The sequence below is a fragment of the Phascolarctos cinereus genome, unplaced genomic scaffold, assembly GCF_003287225.1.
Source record: "Phascolarctos cinereus isolate Bilbo 61053 unplaced genomic scaffold, phaCin_HiC Scaffold_4;HRSCAF=312, whole genome shotgun sequence".
Taxonomy (NCBI): domain Eukaryota; kingdom Metazoa; phylum Chordata; class Mammalia; order Diprotodontia; family Phascolarctidae; genus Phascolarctos; species Phascolarctos cinereus.
The window spans coordinates 690,784,982-690,808,044 of NW_027555847.1; the positions used below are offsets into that span (position 1 = coordinate 690,784,982).

The window sequence follows — 23,063 nt, forward strand, 5'->3', positions numbered from 1 at the left end:
ATTTAATGAAGTCTATTTGTTATTTTTAATTTTTTTCAATTATTATGTATTTATATTCTTTTCTCCAGTGAAAAAAAAGAAAAAGGAGCTCCCTATAAAAAAATTACCATAGTCAAGCAAAAATTTTCATTAAAAAATGTTTTTCCATCTCCACGTTGAGAATCTCACCTCTCAGTCAGAAAGGGGGCAGAATTCTTCTCCCCTGGTCATCTACAATCCTGGTTGATCATTGTATTGATCAGAGTTCTTAAGTCTTTCAGAATTGTTCATTTCTCCAGTGTTAGGCATTTTATAGTATAAATCATTCTCTTGATTCTAAGCTATTTATTGTTAATAGAGGTTCTAAATTAATATATTTTCAGGTAACCCCAACATTGGGTTCTCCATCAAAAATACAACTGGTAAACATGAGAAAAATGATGAAGATGCATCTAATTTACTAAGTTTAAAACTATGATGCCATAGGGAATGATAAGCTTCTTAATACCAGTGAAATTTGACTATGGAAGGAAAAAGGGACAAAGAGGAAACAGGTCTTGACCATCAAGAGACTCTGAGTCACTAGAGGAAATACCCCTTGAATGCTGGGTCAATTCAATCCTAAAACTATATTCAACAAAAAACTTCAAGAGCAGATACAAATAAGCAAATAAATGAACAAATGAATAGATAAATAGTAAATAAATGAATAGGTAGACAAATGAATACATGAATGAATGAAGATAAATAAAGGAACAAATAAATAAATGAATAAATAAATAAAGCTCACTACAACCTAGGCTAAAAGCAAAGAAAAAAATACCTTTTTTATATTTAAAAATCCTTACCTTGGCTTTGGACGTGGATTTTACCCTTGGCATGTGGCTTACAAAAAGAGGAAAAAGAAAAGATAAATTTGATGTCCCACAATGATATTTCAGAAATATAATAATGTAACTATTAATAGTCTACTCAGGAAGCAGTTATCCAAAATCATCTATGTAACTACTCAGACTTTTGACATTTGCTAAAGCAAAAAGCTATCCTTGTATTTTAATGAGTTTTGCCCATTAAAACAACACACAGACACAGAGAGAGAGAACAAAAATCTTTGTTAGGCCAAAAGCAGAGTGAAAGGAATGACCTAAAATTAGATTCAATGCATGTTATAACAGACACCAACCAAGCTGATGATTTTGCACTTACCAGACTAGCGCAAAAGTTAAATGAGCTTGAACAGAGCATGCCAGCAACAAAGAACATCTATTTAACTTGATGATTCAGGTGAAGAGAAAAGTTTTCAGACAGTTTGGTTTGGGCTTCTTGCTTCATTGGCTAGGCGTGGGGTTTCCCTTTAGAATTTAGTGTTCCAAAAGGGAAAAAAAACACAAAAAACAAAAACCCAGACTTTTCAATATGGTAAAAATTTAAAAAAGACCAAATTACCTCCTACCATGACTGACTATGAGCCAAAAGTACATATCTCCTATTTCTTTTGAGTTAAACAGGTGGGATTCTTCAATTAGCTACCAGAGAGAGCAAAATAGAAAATCTATTTTTCAGATTGATTAATTGGCCTATTGCAAAATAATAGCATAAATTCCTACATAAAATCAAGAACCAACACCGCATTTAACAAATAAGGATATGGAGAAGTTACATTTTCAACTGCCAAAGATTCTGGGTTGGTTGTACGTCTGTGACATCAAAACAGTAAATTCAGTGAAAAAGCCAACCTGGATGTTTGAGTCCTTGGTGTCACATTAACTAAATATCCAGGTGATGACTGATGGACCCAAATTACACAGACATCTTGGCATTACATAAATCTCAATGGCCCTGCCTTTGGTGTATACAGTGCTATCTCCAGAAAAAGGTCTGCGCTCCATGAAATCTCTAGTTTGTACTTAAAAGCAAATTCCAACCAGTGGTTATGCTCTGCCTCTCCCAAACTGCCCAAATAAGAACTAAATTTTAATTGATATTATGAGCAAACTGGAAGAGAAATCATAATGAGGTCACCTGCGTAGCGGAGATGAGACAGTCAACCCTTTGGCCTCTTGACTTTGGGGCACTGCAGACTGTGGGGTTGGGGTGAGGGGATGTGGAATGGCAGTATGTTCTTAAGCCCATCCTCATTTTAGCATCCACTCATAAACTCATCTCTACTAGTTGCTTTCCTGGGTTACTACCCAGCTGGCAGAAATGTGGGAGGGCACAGAATAACTGCCCACAGATATTGTATACCAGAATGACTATGTATAGGAAAACATCCTGGAAGTCAACAGTTATAAAATCTCCCTTAAATGTCAGGTATGTTACCTAGAACACAGCAGGAGCTTTTAGCATTGAATGCTTCAAGAATCAACATGGTCCTAAAGATATATGTTAAGCTATAGTATAATCTTCCTGAAAAATAAAAGGCAAAACTGCTTGGGTGAAGGGAAATAACAAAATTCTGAACTGTAGTAGAAACTGAGGTTCTCATTCACATTGCTGAGCTTCAGCGCTAAAATAGACTTTGAAAAAAACTAAGAGGCTAAAAAGTTTCTTTATAAAGGAGGAAAAGACAGACCAGTGGGGTTAAGATTAGGGTCTCATCATTGTTTCTTATCCAGGTTGTTTGTGAACACTGTCATCATTAGCACACAAATTTAAAATGTTCCTCTTAGAAAATATCACATACTTTTCAACCCACAAGAAAAAAAAAATTCAGTACAGAAGTGGAATGAATCTTTTGAAAAGCCTTCGGTATTTGTACAGTGAACTCTTATAAATCACAGCAGTCTTTCACCAAAATCTATTTTACAACATGGAAAAACTGGGGTGGGGGAGAATCAAGTTTGATTTTGCAGTAACACATGGTTTTCAATTTTTTTTAAAAGATGTTTTAATATCAGCTAGAAAAAAATTTTTTGGGGGGCAATTGGAGTTAAGTGACTTGCCCAGGGTCACACAGCTAGTAAGTGTCAGGTGTTTGGTCTGAGGCCGGATTTGAACTCAGGTCCTCCTGATTTCAGGGCTGGTGCTCTATCCACTGTGCCACCTATCTGCCCCTAGAAAAATTTTTTTTTAAAAGTTAAGGGAAAAAAAGAAGGCTGTGGTTATTTTAATTTTTATAATGAAAGAAAAAATTTCTACAATCTAGTAAAAGCCAAAAGGCTGATATTGATTTTTAAAAGATTTTATGTATTAAAATAGCCTAGATATAGATTAACTTTCTTTGCTCATTTCTTATTATCTGCTTTCTTTGAAATCATATAGTTCTCTCTGTCCTGGTAAAAGATTCACCTAGCAGCTACATTCTCTAATTAATGCAGAAACCATAAAGATCATAAAGATGAGTCTGAATTTAAGTGATTTCTGAAAGTGATTAAAATAACCCTCATCTATACTTTATGAGTCAATAAGAAACTGTTGTTTAATTTGACCCACTAAAAAAGGTTAACAGCTTTTTTGGAAAAAACTTAAATTAACAGGTATATGTGTGAATGAACAGAAATGTAAAAAATCTTTTTGGGCATACCTATGTTACTTATATTTCATGATTTATCACATAAGCATTGGCATATGTACATATACTCATGTAAATGTATCTCCTCAAGGCAATTTCTTATAATACATTCTGCTACTGAATGATAGAAACAAACATTAGAAAAAGAATAACTTAAAAGTGCAGTGTACTTTGGCCTGAAGATATAAAAAGTTATTTATTTAAAGAGCCAAATAAATACTCTTTATCAAAGCCCTTATTTACCAAGTTTTTAAGAGATTACTCCTAATGTTTTTTTTTCAAAATCTGAAAGGGAATTTAAATGTGATCCTTGTATATAAGATCTTTATAATAACTTGTCAGTTTTTGGTTCATAAAAATGAAAGGAACCTACAAATGGAGACAATACATAATGTTCACATTTTTAAAGGATATATACAATTTTAGTAATTTCCCCAAAGGGCTTAAATAAAAGTGATTTTATTTTAAAATCACTAGAGAGCTTCTGATTAAGTTTTGACTTAAAGAGCCAAAAACCTGTAATAAATGGGGAAAGCAGGTTTGACAAATTACCGAATGTGTCTCCATCATAGAATTAAATAACTCACAGAAATGGATGTACATATCTTGAGAAGATCTCTCTCATCCCTCTCCCTAGGGCCAACCACACATCTCCTTCCCCTCCACCTGCCCACAAGCAAGTAAGAGGACAAATGAACATTCTCTCAAGCCTGTCCCCAAGGCCAGGAAACTAATCAAAGAAAAATGTTTCAAATAGGAAAAAGAGAGAGAGAAAGAGTAGTAAGGCAAGAAGTAAATTCAATAATGAGATTCAAATAATGATTTGCTCTGATCCACAATGAAACAGACAGGTGGGTGGTTGTAACACCAAAACAACATGGACTCCACCAGTAAGAAAGTAATATCATGTGGTGTATGCTGCATGTCCCTCTACAATGGTGGAAAGAAGATGAAGCTACGTACACAGTGTCAAAGGAAAATTCCAGGGAAGTTTGTGGCTTTTTAAAATCCAACTCGTAAGAGAAAGCAAGTATCCTAAGGAAGTCTCAGAAGCTATTTTTGCCTTTCCTCTGCCTTGACAGTTTGGGCCCAGCTGAAACATTTTCTGTTCCTTCCCAAGGTTGGAGGCCCAGATAAAATGAGGTGTTTTCAGGTAACACAACCTAGGAATTTGTTAATCGGTTTGGAACTTCAGATTCCAGTGGTCTCACAAGGAAAAAAAAAATACACTTGGGACATTTTCACAGTTCCTCCAACCAAAGCAGAGTACTTTATTAAATATTTATCAAGCCAGAAGCTGTCTAATATATGATCAATCCTTGAGGTTTCACTTAAAAAGAACTTAGAAGTGTTGCTGGAGTAAAACCTCCCATTCCTGAAGACAAAAAGGGGTGAAACTGATGTATATAAAAAGGACTTCGTACATAGTGGGCTGAGCATGTGTGCTTTTTACTATTGTCTGATATTTTGGGATAATCAGATGACAGACAAAAAAACATGCAGGGAAAGTATGTAAGAAGTCGTTAGGGCCAACATGCTGAGTTAAGCAGCTCACTTAGGCTAGCACCAGTTACTAGGCTGCCTTTCTGAGCTCACCTGTGGTATGAACTGCTCATGTAACAGCCAATGAAACCTGTCTCGCTTTCTGCATATCAATTTCCAAAAGAATTTCTGATGAGTTTATGTACAGATGGAAAATAAATTGCACATATATGTATTGCCTACAATAACTACTGTAGAAAAAAGCAATTTCTACTTAAGATGCAGAAAGAAAGATAAATGGCCAAAGAAGGCTGAAAATGAGGCTACTTTTAAAAATAAATAAATAAAAATCATTAAATGGTCTGGCCCCAAAGAACCTAACAGAATACTAACCATTGCAAAATGCATTCAGTAATCACTTCCTTTGTTTTGTAGGGCTCAGATGTTAGTTAGTTTTTAACAGAAGAAATTCTAAAAAATAACATTGATTCATTTTTTTCCCTCCTGTATTGGATTCCTATTTTATAAGTCTCAAAGGCTCTTTCCCCCAAAAAATAATTACTTCTAAATCCCTGGGGCCAATGATTTGTGCTTAAAGTTGAAAACACAAATCAGGCATGGAAAATCCAAATTGGGCAAGCACATGAGAAATGGGAGAAAAAACCCATAACAATTAATCACATGAGTTAGACACGTTTGCATCCTCTTCGTTCCATTGGACTGGACCACGTGAAACTTATCATAATCCTGTAGGCTTTGAAACAACCTGATGTCTATGCAGAAAGATCTAGGATCATAGATTGAGGCTGGAAGAAACTTTCCTTTGATGACCTGTATTTTGGCCAGGTTTCAGGTAGACCAATGGATTTTTCCTCCTGATAGGTGAAGCAGTTGTCAGAATTAGACACAGTACTATAAATGCAGAAATGTAAAGTACATTATTTATAATAAACAACAACACATCAACAGTAGCAATACAGCTACAATCTCAATTATGGTTTTATGAAGTGGTAATAGATCAAAATTTCATACTGTTAAAATGTTTCTTAAGTTATACATAGGATATTTATATATAAACATTTAATAAAAATTATGTGAAACATATAAGAATACATATAAAATGCTACAAACTAAAAATGATTGTGATACATAGTAGTTACCTCTGCCAAATATATTATATGTACTGAATTTATCCAAAAATAAAAGGCTATTATGTAACATCATGGGATTCATTGTTTACTATTAAATACAATCTTACATTGAAGTGTTGTCTACACAAATCTACAAGAGACGGTGAAAGGGGACCAGAAAAAAAGTGGCAAAAAGCAAGTTATCGTACTGGAATCCAATCAAATTTCATGGCTTTGTGATTCGTGCACACTCAGCCAAAAACAACAACATGCCAACAACCCACCAAACAGAATTGCCTAAGATGCCACCTTTTTCTCTGGAGGTAAATTGCAAGGAAAACCCTACTTAGGCATGTTTTTATTAGCATAAGTCATCTGCTATGTATTGAGGCAGAAACTCCTTTAGAAACTCCCTTCGCCTTGGTAGAGCTCTTGTATATATAATGACATAAATATCAATACAGGATGGAATTAAAACCTAGAGTGACTAAGGAGAATTGGTACTTGAGTTTTATACCAGCCCGAAGCATATTATAGATGACTGGATTTAAGTATAGTCTTACTTAAAGGTTATATAGATAGGTTAGCCTACTTTAGGAATAAAAAACCCCCACAAAGTTTGAACTAGTTTCTGTCAAAATTATGAATACACAAACATGTGGATATACATGTACATGCAATAACATATAAGGACACAGTACATGAGTGTGTCTACACATGTGTAGACTGGACCTATGATTTCATTGTCATAGGGAACTCCCAGGTAAGGAAACTCCCTTTGCCAATGCAATACCTTCTTTGCAACTTAGAGAGATGTCCAGGGCACTGAGATGTGAAGAGACTTGGCCACAGTCATACAGCCTATATATTTTAGGGGAGGAATTTGAAGTCAGGTCTTCCTGGATGCAAGGCCATTTCTCTATCCATGAAGCCATGCTTCCTCATGTGTGTGTGTGTGTGTGTGTGTGTGTGTGTGTAGTTCCATATAATATGCATACATGGATATAAGTGTATGTTTTAATTTTGTGTATATATAAATATAGTTATATATAAACCTATACATAAGCCAACTTTTAACCCATATTTAAGCCTATAGACAAAAACCCATCTAAGTTTATATATAAATCTCTAGAGAGACTGCCTGATGGCCTTACTACTCGAGATAAAACCTACTTACTCTCTAGAGAGAGAATCACATCTATATAAATACACACACACATTTCCTCCTTAGTGATCAGGAGAGTATCCAAAGAAAATTCATAAATTTCTTTTGTCTGGGGTTTACTGGAATTAGCTGATTTTTATTACGGTTTCATAATAATTAGAGGATTAGTTAATCCATTATGCAGTAAAGCAAATCCATTCAGTAATATAAGCATTACAAATTTAAATCTCTAGCTTACAATAGTGCAATTAAGAACTAAATTGTAATTACTCAAATACCATGTCACCATTAGAAATACAAAAAGAGAAGCAGGTTCTTTATAGAAATTATCATGTAAGTGGCTTATCCTAAAAAAAAAATGCACCTTGTATTTGGAGTTGGAGTTTATGGACTTTTTGTTGCTCCATTATTCAAAATCCAAAGCAGTCAAAAAGTAAGTCACCCTCATGGATTCAGCTATCACCTCATGTGAGTGCCTCCCAGGTCTCTGGCCTCTGTCTCCAGTTCTGGCCTTGCTCCTGAGTTCACCAAATGTCTACCTGAGATTTTTCCACCTGAGTGTCCTATCTGCACCACAAATTTAACACGTACAAAATGGAAATCTTAACTCCATTTGTCCCTCCCCACACTAAAAACTCCTTCCTTCCCTCCCCACAAAAAAAAAAAGAAAGAAAGAAAAGAAAAGAAAAACTCAGCTCCTCTTAGTAGGTTCTCTGTTTCTATTAGTGGTACCACTGCTTTCTAAATCACTCAGTTTCAAAACCTCATGATTGGTGCCTCTTTGGCCTTTCTCTCACCTTCCCATATGCAAAGGGTAACCAATTCTTTCTTTGAATTTGTGCCTTCCCAATCACCTCATCTCAATCAGCCTCTCATGCTGAGACAAGGGCTGTGCCTCCCAAATGGTCTTGATGCCAAAAGGCTCTCTCTCTCTCCTTCAATCGATTCTGAGCAATTCTGCAAAATTAATCCTCCTAAAACAGCATCTTAATCAAAAATAATTTATATATGTGCAAGGCATTACAGGAATGCAAAGATATGGACTACACCCGCAGTCTAGATGGGGAAGGCTCAGCTCTGGGGTACGTTTTTGTCCTTTGATTTCAAAACAATTCTCCAACTGCATTCTTGATCATGATTAGGAAAAAGTAGAAATTGAAAATGGATTTTATAAAAATGATGCACCTGCAACAACTACCAAGAACTTAACAAAAATATCGAGTAAAACTATCAAGTCTTTCTACTTGCTACCTAAGTGGGAGAATTTAGAGGAAGGTAATCAGGATGGTCAAGGCCTTGAGTTTATTTCCTATGCAAGTGGATGCAGGAACTGGCTTGTTTAGCCTGGAAAAAAAGATTCAGAATGGATAGGATAACATTCTTCAAATATTCAAAGGGCAGTGGAAGAGAGATTAGATTTGTTTCATCTGGTCCCAGAATGAAGAACCAGGAAGACACAGGTGGAAGTTACCAGTATGTAAATTAAGGTCTGACCATCACGAGAAACTTCCTAACAATTATAGCAGTCCCAAAGTGGACTGGACTGCCTTAGGAGTTAATGAAGGAGGAGGAGTTTCCCCTTCATGGAGGGGTTCTAGCAGAGATTGCACAGCGATTTGTCAGAAGTGGTAACAGTGGGAACTACTTTTAAAGTGTGTTTTGGACTAGATATATTCTGAGGGCCTCCCAACTCTGAAATCCTGAAAGGCAGAGTCCATAAGTGATTTAACTTACAATGCAACCACTTCCTAATCAGTCTAACTTTGGAAAAGGACACCTACTCCCCAAGAGTCTATTGCTATCAGTAGATATGAAGCCAATGATCTTCACTAGCAACTTATAATACAGGCCTAGAGCCAGTCAACCACGAAGGACACAAAGAAAAAAAAAAGTTAATGTTTGCCTTGAAGGGTTGGCTGTTATTTCTGCCATTGAAAAAAAATCCATGAAGGTTCAAAGTAGCTGCACAGAAGAAAAACATAGATCACTGAAAAACAAAATGCACTATACTGGTTGTTACAATCATAGTAGTGGGCAAAATTTCCATATCCAAATGAGATTCCCTTCCAACATATTTATTTTCACTTTGCCTGAAATTCCACTTGTACAACGATAATGACAAAAAATTAAAACATACCCATTTATTTAGTGCCATTTCCTTCATTGATTCTGTAAAAGCCACTGCAAATCTAAGAAAAGGGACAAAAATGGTAGTGACAATTACTACGAAAACCTTTCCACGTGACTATGAAATAGCTCTTTGGATCAAAATGTATGAGACAAAGTAAGAAGCTGACCAAAATGCTTAGTATTTACTTGAAAGTATAACTACATGGTCACCAAGAGTGAGGCTCAATTTTTTTCCCCATCAAACCCCTTCAAAAGAGTTTTACCAGAGAAAAACAAGAGTCATCCAAGGGTGTGAATACTTGTGATTTTTCTGCCTTTGTTGGAAAATTCTGATCTAGGACCTGGGCAAATGCCACAGAATCAGACTGAAGAGGAAAGGAGTAATGAAGGCTTATAATCAACCACTAAATATTCAAGAAAATATTGGACTCTGGTGATTTTTTTTAAACTAGTAGTAAGTTATAGGCCCTTATCACTTATGAACTGGACGACTGCATTGGCCTCCTGATTAAACTGCCTGCCTCTAGCTTCTCTCCTCTGCTTTCATAAAGCAATCAAATGACACTCCTAAAACAGAGGTCTGACCACATCACTCACCTGCTCAAAATTTTCAGGAGCTCCCTATTACCTTTAGTGTAGGATAACAGATTCTACTGAGCACTGAAGGCCCTTTACGGTCTGGTTCTAACTAATCTTTTCAGGTAAACTACACACTACTGCCTCTTGCATAATCTAAATACCAGCCAAAATTGCCTGCCTGATATTTCTTGTGTATAATATTCCATTCCCCCCCCCATGCCTCTGCATAGACTGTCCGTTGTGCCTACAACGGTCACCTCCTCACCACCTTCACTTCTACCTCCTGATCTTCAAGGCTTACCTTAAACCCTACTTCCTACAGAGGTTTTTCCTGATTTCATCATCTCCACTCCATTACAGAATCCCTAGTGCTCCTTCCCCTCACCAAAATTACCCTGTATCTATCTATCTATCTATCTGTCTATCTATCTATCTATCTAATATATAGTACCTATATATAATAAATTTATCTATCTTATACTAGTTGTTTCCTCCAGTAAGAACGTTAAGATCCTTGAGGGCATCGATAGTTTCATTTCTGAATGACAAATGAATTTTCTTTTCACATTTATGAAAATATTTATCCCCATGGTGCCTGGTGCACAATAGGTGCTCAATAAATGCTCACTAAACTGAATTATACTTTTTGAAGGCAGATTTTCCTCTAGGAAATAATTTTCCAATGAACTGAATTTATCAAAAAATAAAAGGCTACTATGTAACATCTGGGATTCATTATCTATCATTAAATACAGTCTTACATTGAGGTATTGTTTACTTCTTCTGAAATCAAGCTCCCTTTGATACATCCTTAAAGTAAGCCATTAGTATCACATTGAATCTATATGTCAATTGAAAAGGCATTTTTATAATATTGCCTCCACCTGGCCACTGGCAGAGGTTATATCTCTAATTGTTCATTTCTTTCTGACTGTCAAAATTGGTTTAAAGTTGTCTTTATAAGTGGTTTATGTGTTTTAATGATCAAATATCTGATTTCATTTAGTCACTGTTATGACTGATTGGGACAGCAAGGCAAAGAAGATGGAGTGCTCCAGAAGCCAGAACAACCTTAGTTCAAAACTTGCCTCTAAGTAAGTAAACAAGGGCAAATTCCCCCTCTGCCTCCCCAATTCCCTAAGGAGAAGAGTTATAGGTGGGTTTGGATATGCCCTGGTGGTGAGAGTGCCCATACCTGAAAAAATCACTGACCCTCAACATATAGATAGATCCCTTAATGACACTAACATCTTTGACTGGAAATAGAGCATTTACATTCTCTGCCTTTACGAATTTAACTAGGACTTAGCTATATTGTGACAAGACATATTGTGAAAGTCCCTGCATACTTGAACAAAAATGTGCATTCTCTCTTTTTTCCAGCTTGCTCTCTCACTCTCTGTTTCTCTCTGCCTTTATATGTGTATATATGTAGTTATTAGATCTGGGTTGTTCAATACTCTCAAGTCTATTACTTTTTTAATGAACCACATTCTGATCCTGAGGTGCTAAAATCTCACTAATTTTCCATATATTTGTTTTTTGCAAAATTACAAGTATTTCCTTTATAAATTCCACTATTAAGTTACTTGGTCCACGTGTATCCAAAACTGATATACATTCCTTTTCATTTGTGCTTTTCAGTGTGATTTCCTTGTTGATCTTTTACTACTTTCTGGTTTCATTTTGACTTTGCTATCTACCAAAGAATTCCATATTTTCTGGAGCTAGTTGTAAAATTTTAAACTTTACTTCCCTCTTTCAATATCATGCTTCCTAGAGCTTGCTGGATTCCATTCTTTTAAAACATTTTAAACTAAATATCTCTATAACACTATAGCATTTTCGATAATTCTCATCTCTAAAACTTGACCCTTTCCCAATTTAGGAGCTTTAACTAAGGGTATCTATCATTCAGTAATTTACCTAACAATAACATAACTATATACAAACACATTCACACACATATATGCATGTATGTGTATACATATATATACATGTACACATATGCACATACATGTATAGATATATATGTATACGTAATTGAGATTGATTATATATATTCTATATTATCATATATAAAACTATATACCATCTATGTATGACATATATATATATGCAAATTATATAACATCTAGGCAATCACAGTTGTAAAGTATTCATGTTCATGCTCTAAAGTATTTGACTCTTAGTGTTTCATAGCTAACTCAACTATATTTGTTTTCCCATGAATTCTTTGAGGTTTTCTTGGCTGTTAAAAGTCTAATTTTTATATTCAAAATAAATTCTTAGATTTGATGCAAAAGTAAGTCTAGGATCAAGATTCATGTTTTGAATTTTGTATAGTCACTGCCCAATTTCTTCTGTCATTTCTGGTTACTGAAGAAAAAAAAAAAAACAAAAAGCTTGGGCAAAAATAATTGATGTTTTTGATAAGTGACTTCCTGGGGCAGCTAGGTGGGGCAGTGGATAGATCACTGGTCCTGGGGTCAGGAAGACCTGAGTTCAAATCCAGCCTCAGACACATAACACTCACTAGCTGTGTGACCCTGGGCAAGTCACTTAACTCCATTGCCTCACAAAAAAAAAACACACAAAAAATAGATAAGTGACTTGCTTCTTGGAACTTGAAAGACTTTTTTTTGGGGGGGGAGGAGGGAAGAGTAGAGTCTGGATCTTAGCCCTGAGAGCTCACAATAATAAGCCTGAGTTAATATCCATCCCTGGGATTCTGTGAATTCTTTTTTACCTGTGGAATACTGCTGTCTTTTGATGGTTCTGGGGAATTGTCTTGTACAATTTCATGAAATGTATCCATTAACTTCTTTTCTCCTTCAGTAATTTCAGATACTTTAGTAATTCTGAGGGTTCTTCTTCTAATCTCTCTTCCAAATCTATAACTCTGATTATAATTGCTTCCTGATGTTTTCACCTGAATTCTTCTTATTTTTTTAATTTTCAATAGTATTGTCTGCCATTTTATCTTCTACTATATTAATTCTGCCCTTAGTGACATTCATTGATATTTACAAACTCTCTACACTATTTCCATTTTGGCATCTCAAAATTTCTGATTTGGGTTTTTGTTTTTTCCTTAAACATGCATGTTACCTCTTTGAACATAATATCATTTCTTGCATTATTTGTGACTCTAATTCTAGAATCATTCTAATAGTCCTAGCATCTTAGGGCAGGAAAGAATCCTTTGAGATTTTAAGTATATAAACACGTGCCCAGAGAAGTACAGTCATCCAAGATCAGAGAGGGAGTAGCAAAGCTGGATTCAAACCTATAACTTCTGACTCCTAATCCTTATTCTTTCTACTATACCACATAGTGCCAAAAAAAAAAAATAAAGAAGGATATGTCTTCATCCTGGTAGTTTCCCCCTTGCTTCTCTTACTTTATAATTTTTTATGTCAATTTTTTTTAGGAGGGGGCAAGGGAGGGAGAAGAAAGGGACTAGTTTGTGATATTTTTAGAGAGCTTTAATTTTTTTTTGAGAATTTAGAACAAATACGTTTCTTTGGGGCATTTCTGTTGTTATTTTTGCTGGGCTGTTGAGCAAATAGGTGCCCTTGCAATCTCTCTCTGCCTCTGATTCTCTTTCTCTGTCTCTCTCTCTCACTGTAATCTTCACATGTCTCTGCACTGCCCAGTTTTTGCCATTATGCTCACAACACTTCATCTAAACAAGCGAAAATCACTTGTTCTGAAGTTCACCAAATGCTACAAAAAGAGAAAATACACCTTATAGGAAAACAGCTACCATTTAAGGGAATTTGATTAAAAATAAAGCACTCATTATAAAGCTAGACACAGTTCAATATTTTGTTTTTATAGAATTTTGTGGAATATCGTGCTGGACAAGTAATCTATGATTCAGGCAATGTTCCTACACACCAGCCTGCAATCAATACAGAGGGAAAAAATCAATGTTTGTTTTAATAACTATGCAATGAATAATACTAGTGATAATACTACAGGAGGAACTCATTCAATACTGCTTCTAGGGAACAGAATGACTTTTTCTCTATGAGATCATACATTATGAATGATAGAAAGCTAATTATTTTCAAGTATAAGAGCAGAACTATGATAATAAAGTATCTTTCAATTTGTAAATTAATTATCCTAAAATGTCTCTGACGCCTACAGAGTTGCAAAACAACTTTGCAAAGATTTTTTAAATGCCCAATCTTAGCTAACTCCTTGAAAAATATTTCCAAGGAATTGGAAATTTAAAGCCAGTGGTACATTTAACAACACTAGTTTTAGGGGACAAGACTGACATCTACCATAACACAGGAAGGCAACAACGAATATTAGAAAGACCACTGGCTTGGGAGTCCCAAGTCCTAGATTTAAATTCTTGCTCTGTGACTTACTGTCTCTGTGACCCTGAGCAAGTCACTTAATCTCTGCGTATTTTTACCAGTAAAATTAGAAGACTGAACTAGATTTATAGGATTAAGGTCCCATCACCTCTAATCTGTGATCCTAAACTGTTTTTTATTCTTTTTGTACAAGGTACAATAGGAATTCGGATGCACTTCAAACTAAAAGTGAATGATTTGGAGATCAGGATGGTCCACATTTCCATCAGGCTATCAAGTCCCCATCTTGTCATAAGTCCTGATTAGTGACACACCTCTCACTCCTGTTTCTGTGTCTGCTGGAGAGGTGGACCAGTGACAGGTGGGGAAGAGGCCTAAGCCAAAGCCGGGAAATATTGCTGCCAGACTCTACCTAAAATGTTTTAGAGGACCTAGAGATCTAGATGCATGGGAATCAGAGAGATGATGTGGTTTGGTGTGGGGGAGTGGGGGTAGGGGAGAGGTGGTATAATGTGATGAATAAAATAACCAAAATATAGGAAAATAACTGTTTCCTACTGTTAACTCCCAGAGGGCAGGGCAGGAATCATATATTCTCCATGATCCAAAAAGTAGCATGAATAAATACATCCCATTTGAGTTCAATAAATAGTCATTGATGGTAAAGGTAACTTTTCTAGGTAAAGAAGTATCCCCAGAAATCAAACTGCTTATGGGCTATTTCTACAAAATGCCAAAACAAACAGTAGGGGAAAATTCTAATGAGTTATAAGGCATCTAGTCAATATGACTAAATACAATTGTTTGTATACCTGTTTTATTTTAATAAATTCATTCAAGCTGGCTTGTTTGTGTTGATACAGCCTAATTCAATTTAACAACTTATTAAGTTCCTATCATGTGCAAGATATTGGAATAACAATAGCGTACAATTCTATTGCTAGGTCTATAAAGTACTTTAGACACATTATCTTATTCAATCATTATAATAATGCTATTGGACATTTTATAGAGTTACTATGATTCCTATTTTTAAGATGAGGAAACAAGGAAAGAAAGGAGAACTGATTAAGCCAGTGTGATAGAACTAATTAAGTATCAGAGGGAGGATTTGAACCCAAGTATACCTGCACTCAGCCCAGCACTCTCTCCACTACACCAACTACCCCCACAACTGATTTTCTAAAAATTACCTGGCTTCTTCTAGAACAATCCCCATTATCTGCTTCTTTTCTTCATGGTCAATATCTTCATTTATATCTGTTCCTCCAAAGATGATTCCAAAAGGTATTCTTTGACCTGCAAAGTAATAGTAATTTTAAATAGTAAACCATTGCCAAAAAAAGAAAAGACATTTAAAAATGATGCTTCCCAAGTAGTATAGGAATTTCCCACTGTATCATCCAAAGCCACCTTTTCTTTAGTAGCTAAAAAAGGTACCACTCCCTATACATCTGAATCACAGAACTGGACAGCCAAGACTGACTGTAGCTCTTTTCCCTTGAAGACTATAAGTTGTTGTTCATCCTTCCTTCTCAAAGAGGACCAATGACATCATAATGGTGATGCCTTGACTTGCAAATGAACTGCATATGAGTAGGGCACAGTGGCGCAAAGTATCACTCTACTCTCTCCTCCACAGTCATCGAACTCCACTGGCAAGACACAGGTCAAGACAACTGGCCATGCAGTGTGAGACTTTGGCCTTTCTAAATCAAGGACTTTCCTAGGTCTCAGTTTGTCTGAGGCCACTCTCACTGAAAGACTGAAGGTTGGGTAAGAGTTGAGACAAAAGATGGTTTAATTTACCATCAAAAAAACATCAATCTGGGAAGGGAAGACCCTCAGAGTTTCTGGCCAGAACAGAAAACAATTGTTATTTACACTCATTCTAAGCTATCAAAATCTAAACAATGATGAAGGCCCTTTGATATCTACACAAACATTATCCCAATGTGACACTCCAGGGCCTTTTTAGTCAAAGTCCATTCAAAGTCTTGAAGTTGTAAGAAGCCTTCAGTCTATCCTAGCCTTTTCTTGTTTAATTTGTTGCATTTTTTTGTTTTGTTTTTAATTAGAAAGGTGCCTTCTCTGAATATGAGTATTTATTGTTGACCAGAAGGATCTGCTTCCAAGTCCCATCCAGTCTTTCCAAAGCTTCTCCAAAGATTCAACTAGGGAAAATACTTGTTATCCTAACAAGAACTTAAAAATGCAACTTGTCATAGAAACAAGGTTATAAATAGATGTTAGGTTCCCAGGCCAGCCCAAAGAAAACTATAACCCACAAGATGTATGAAGTAGACCATCCTTTCAATCATACCCAACCACCATGGAGATAATATCAGTGTGTGCTAACCAAATTTAAGTCAATCCAAACAACATTTATCATGTGTCTATTATGTGCAAGGCACTGACAACTTCTGGAGATAAGAGACAAAAAGCAAAGAAGCCCTGCCCCTCAAAGAATTCTCATTCTAATTGGAGGTGGGTGGTATAACATGTATTCAGATAAGGATTATTATACAAAGTACTTCATAAAGACATCATAAAGAAGGCAGGGTACCTAGAACTTGGAATGCATTTCCCCATCTATGCCATACTACACCTGTTGCATGACTATGGACACACCAACATCCACACACAATATGTGGGGGAAAATGCACCCTGAGTTCTAATAACCAACATACAAAGGAATTTTTGGAACATATTCAATGGCCAGGATGGGGCCTGCCTGTATTAAGACTGTGAGCATCATGGCTTAGTCTGCAAATATGAATGTCACAGTGAAAGCCCTTATTAATGCTCAAATCAAAAAATGTTAGACGCCAGACTCATAATAGCATAGTTTTAGTATACTGTGCATGTGTGTGTGTGTGTGTGTGTGTGTGTGTGTTAGACCAACAAAATGCATCATTCAGTCCAAAACTCTTTCACTGGTTACAAGAGCTTTGTGACAAGTCAAACCTAAATGTAAATGTTTTTCTTTGGGCATATAAATCTGAGGGCAGGAGGGCTATTTCCTGAGATTTTAAACTATCTCTTCAATTTGACTGTTAGTTAAAAAAAAATGGATCAAGGAGTCTCCTGGACAGTTCTGTCACTACTACAGTGTGGGATTTTCTGGGAAAAGAACTGACTTTCCATATAGAGAGCCTGGGTTCGAATCCTACCTTTGTTCCTTACTACCCATCTCCCTGAGCCTGAGGTAATTCACCTTTCGAGTGAGAGAACTGGACTGAATGCACTTTAAGAGCTTTTCCATCTAGCTCAAAATCTATGACCTTACAGTATAAATTTTAAAATAAGCAAGAGGAGTGAGAAATAATTTCTAAAGAAGTCCCCATGCTGTGGTTCCTGCCCAGCCAAATATATATGTGTGTGTGTGTATGTGTGTGTGCATGTGAACATACACTAGAGACCCAGGCTTCTATGTATGTGTGGGGTGGGGGAGGGGGAGAGCAGTTAAACATACATATATTGTCATAGCTGCCTTTAATCTATTCCAGGCTTCTTATATTTGTTTTATTTTTAAATGTTTATATTTGTCTCTGAGAATATACTTGTATATTTAGAAACTACAGATTGCCATATTTTGTTTTGTTGTTCCTCTTAGTTCAAGCTTCCATCACCTCTTGCCTGGGATACTGCAGTAGACTCCTAGCTGGCCGCCCTGCCTCAAGTCTCTCCCCACTCCAGTTCAATTTTCAAATACTCACTTACTCAATAAACTCCAGTGGCTTCTGTGAGCTTTAAAATCAAATACAAACTCCTGTTTGGCATTTAAAGGCCTTCACAACTGCTTCAATCTATGTTCCCAGCCTTATATTATATTATCTATTACATTATATAATAACCTTGCACATACTCAGTGGTTCAGCCAAACACATCTTCTTGCTATTCCTCACACATGGTGCTCCATCTCTCTTATGCTTTTGCATGGCTGTCCTCCTTGCCTGGGAAGCATTCCATCTTCACCTCCACATCATCACCATTATCATCAATAAGCATCTATTAAATGCTTCCTGTTCACCAGAAAAGAAAGGCAAAAACAGGGTCCTGCCCTCAAGGAGCTTACATTATAATGCAGGGGGAGGGGAGGGGCGCAATTTGTAAACAATCATATACATGCAAAATATAGTTTTGTTTGGACTGAAGCGGGGACAGACTTGGGGCAGGCAGACCATCCAGCAGCCTTGCAACAGTCCAGGCATGAGCCTGGTGTGGCCAGGTGTTGGTCAGGGTGGCCGTGGTGTTAGGAGAGAAGGGGCATATATGAGAGATGTTATGAAAGTAGAAAGCAAAGTTTACAGGCTTCAGCAACTGATAGGATGGGGCCAGGGATGGTGTGTGGGAGAATGAGGAGTGGAGGATGACACCTGGGTTTCAAGCCCGGAGGACTGGGAGGAGGGTAGTGCCTTTGACAGTAATAGAGAAGTCTAGAAGAGGTGAAGACTGGGGGTAAACATAACAAGGTCACTTTTGAACGTGTTGAATTTAAGATGTCAGTTTACTAGACATACAGTTTGAGAAGTTTGAAAGGCAGCTGGATATTTCAGATCAGAGGTCAGCATATAGTAGATATATAATAAATGTTTATTGATTGACTGACTCATAATTACGTATGAGTTTATTGGGGCTTGGTCTACTGGAAAGAACATGACTACATGAGCCAAGAGATCTGGAATTGCATCCTAGCTCTGCCACTGCTAACTGTGTATTAGCGCGTGTGCACACGCACACACACACACACACACACACACACACACACACACACACACAGAGGATCTCTAGTGCTTTATTAAATAAACAGAGGTGGTGTAACAAAACAGAAAAGATCATTCGTGTACTGCTCCGTCACTAATCACATGACTGGGAGAATCATTTACTCTCCCTCAGAACCCTAGTTTCCTCATCAAATAAAGTTCACACATAAAAAGGATAATAGTAGGTTCCATTTATATTGGACTTTAAGGTTCACAAAGCTCTCTTTCACAAAAGCTCTCATCAGGTACTGCAGAGACTGACATCACCATTTTATAGATACTGGAAAGAACCTTAGAAGGGGGAAATGACTTGTCCAGCATTACAAGACAATTAAAGTGATGGGGCCAGGAGCCAAACCCAAATCTTTTGACTCCTGGTGTTTCCATTAGCCCATGTCCCACCTAGCTTACCATAAGCAAAATAAATAGATATAGATATATAGATATGTATAGAGATATATAGAGAGATGTATAGAGATGTATCCACCATAGAGAAAAAGGTTGGCGTGGACAAAAAGCCAATAGGACTAATGGGGACCAACAGCTCTCATGAGATTTTCCAATTAGTGACTTCTTATAAAAGCATAAGATCAAGCATTTCAGGCTGGAAGGTACCTTACAGGTCACCAAATCAAAACTCCCAATTTTACATATGAGGAAACTGAGGCTCAGGGATAGGAAATAGTTTGCTCAAAGTCACAAAGGTTATCTCATTTGCTTTAGTCACTGTATCTGATAGACATGTGTTCCAATAATATTCTTTTGAAAGCATTTCTGTAGAGTGAGAAATTAGGTTAGGCTTTACACTGGCCACTTTGGGAAAGGGGTGAGGGATTCAGGTTTAGAATGTGCACTAACTATACCAGGATAAAATCAAAATGGGTACACTATTTAGATATGAAGACTGATACTATAAGCCAACTGGAAGAGCAAAGAATAGTTTACCTTTCAGATCCATGGAGAAGGGAAGAATTTATGACCAGACAAGAGATAGAGAACATTATGAAAATAAAAATGGACAATTTTAATTACATTAAATTGAAAAAGGTTTTGCAAAAATAAAGCCCATGCATCCAAGATTAAGAGGGAAGCAGAAAAGTGGGAAAGAATTTTTACAACCAAGGTCTCTGATAATGGCCTCATTTCTAAAATATCTAGAGAACTGAGTCAAATTTATAAGAATACAAGTCATTCCCCAAATGATAAATGGTCAAAGGATATGAACAGGCAGTTTTTCAGAGGAAGAAACTAAAGCTATCTATAGTCATTTGAAAAAATGTTCTAAATCACTATTGATTAGAGAAATGCAAATCAAAATGACTGTGAGGTACCACATCACAACCCAGATTGCCTAATATGACAAAACAGGACAATGATAAATGTTGGAGAAGATGTGGGAAAACTGGAACACTAATACATTGTTGGTGAAGTTGTAAAATGATCCAACCATTTTAGAAAACAATTTGGAACTACGCCCAAAAGGCTATAAAACTGTGCATACCCTTTGACCCAGCAATACCACTTCTAGGTCTATATCCCAAAGAGATCATAAAAACAGGAAAAGGACCCACATCTACAAAAATATTTTTAGCAGCTCTTTTTGTGGTGGCAAAGAATTGGAAATTGAGGGGATGCCCATCAATTGGGGAATGGCTGAACAAGTTATCATATATGAATGTAATGGAATACTATTGCGCTATAAGAAATGATGAACAGGTAGACTTCAACAAAACTTGGAAAGACTTACATGAACTGATGCAGAGTGAAATGAGCAGAACCAGGAGAACATTGTACACAGTAACAGCCACACTATGGGATGACTGACTTTGATAGACTTGGCTCTCCCCAGCAATGCAAGAATCTAAGACAACTCCAAAAGACTCTCGATGGAAACTGCTATCCACACCCAGAGAAAGAAATATGGAGTCTGAATGCAGATGGAAGCATACTCTTTGTTCTCCTTTTCCTTTATTGTTTTGTTTATTGCTTCATTCTTGTGGTTCCCCCCATTAGTTCTAATTGTTCCTTACATCATGACTAATGCAAAAATATGCTTAACATGAATGTATATGCAGAGCCTATATCAGATAGTACACTGTCTTGGAAGGGTGGGTGGGGAGTAGAAGGGGGAGATTTTAAAACTCAAAATCTTATGGAAGTGAATGTTGAAAAATAAAAATAAATTAACTAATTATAACTAAAAGAATGTGCACTAGCCTTAAAGTCAGAGATCATCTCCTTAAGCCTGTCTCCTCTTCTGTAAAACTGGGGTGATGCCACTTCATTAGGGTGGCTTTGTAAATTATGAAGTGCTAGATAAAGTGGAGCTCTTTTTATTGTTATTTTCCTTATTTACAGAAACCCAGTGATAGAAGGGCTGAATCAGGAGAACTTGGTATTGGAAGAGAAAAGAAGAGACCAAGTGCACTGGGTCTAGAGTCAGGAAGATGAGTTAAAAAACCAGCTTCAGACATTTAGCTGTGTGACCTTGGACAAGTTACTTAACCACTGTTTGCCTCAGTTCTTCATCTGTAAAAAGGGGACACACTGGAGAAGGAAATGGCAAACCACTCCAGTGTTTTTGCCAAGAAAACCCCATGGGGTCACGTGAGTCAGACATGACTCAACATAAAACAATAATGTGCCAGGCACTGCATTAAGTGCTTCACAATTATCATTATCCCCATGTTATAGTTGAGGAAACTGAGGCAAGCTGAGGTGAAGTGACTTGTCCAGGGCCATACAGCTAATAAGTGTCTGAGGCTAGATCTGAACCCAGGTATTCCTGACTCCATGCCCAGCACACTATCCCCTGTGCCTATTAGAATTTGGCTCTGTATATTTCAAGTCCTCTCAAAATAGAAACAAGCCAATGACCAAGACAGACCAAAGAAAAAACGTTAAAATACAGAGGAAGCAAATGTATGAAGTTCTCATTACCAAATGATGCATGAAATTTTAGAGACTAGACATGTTTTGCCCACAAAAATTTAGGCCTACTGTGCTGAATGCCGTTGATAAAAATGACAGGCTGTCTCCTGGAATTTCACTAACAAATGACAACCACCCAGTTTTAGTTCTTTCAGGTATAAAAAAAAGCAAGTCGTTGTTAAGCACAAAAAATAAAAATGTTTAAAAAACAAAAAGCTTCTCATCTTCTATTTCTCTTTGGCTGCTGTCTTTTTTAGCCTTGTTTGCCACAACTGGCCTTGGAAACAGCACATCTATTGAAAGCATTCTGTAGAATTCTCTCAATATAGCAGAAGTAATTCCTTTTAAAAACACTGCAATTCTTCTCCGTATTTTGCATGTTTATTTGGTTATCTGCCTTTGTTTGGAGTTTTGATCTTATAATAAAAAGTTCTGTAAATTTAATCTTAAATAAAAAGTTCTGTAAATTTGTAGGTGAAGTGCTTCGGCATTATCTTTGAGCATATTATTTATTAGAAGGCTGCTATTCCTCCTACCCATGTCTTTTGTCCAATAACCCTCCCCCTCAAAGGCAAAAAACAAAAAAAACAAAAAAACATATTTATTAGAAAGAATAATGTGTTGTCCCCCAAAACCCACTTGTGGACCTGGATAAATGAAATAATTCCATTTGGATGCATGTTTAACACCAATGCTTCATTTGTCACTGGGTGCGTGTTGGCTGCTGTTGGTTTCTCAAGGTTCTTACTATTAAACATAAAAAAGTTACCTTGCAAAAGTCTGCCTCCTCTATAGAGATGAAGGGCCAGGGCTGCCTCAAACTTCTCAATGCCAATTAGGCTGGCTACTGCAGTGGAGCTTTCAAAGTCAAGGGCATCTTTCAGAATACATGTGTGACCTACAGCTTCTAGATGATTCCTTCGACAAGAAAATGCCCAGAAAAGAAAAAGAGGCAGAAAATAAACATTAATATGCTATAGACTAGCTGTTATGATTAATACTTTAATCAAAATAGATTTTCCTTAATAATTCTTGGTTCCTAAGCTGACC

General features: G+C 36.5%; 1 protein-coding gene across 1 annotated transcript in view; it reads right to left on the minus strand.

The window, feature by feature from the left end:
* The window catches only part of GLT1D1 (glycosyltransferase 1 domain containing 1), a 110,009-nt gene that overhangs the window by 68,628 nt on the left and 18,318 nt on the right, over positions 1-23,063 (minus strand). The window contains exons 2-5 of the mRNA XM_021004391.2: positions 22,783-22,931; positions 15,510-15,615; positions 9,408-9,459; positions 828-864 (exon numbers count right to left, since the gene is read on the minus strand). Of these exons, the coding sequence (XP_020860050.1) occupies positions 828-864; positions 9,408-9,459; positions 15,510-15,615; positions 22,783-22,931 (344 nt within the window). The remainder of the gene's footprint in view (positions 1-827; positions 865-9,407; positions 9,460-15,509; positions 15,616-22,782; positions 22,932-23,063) is intronic.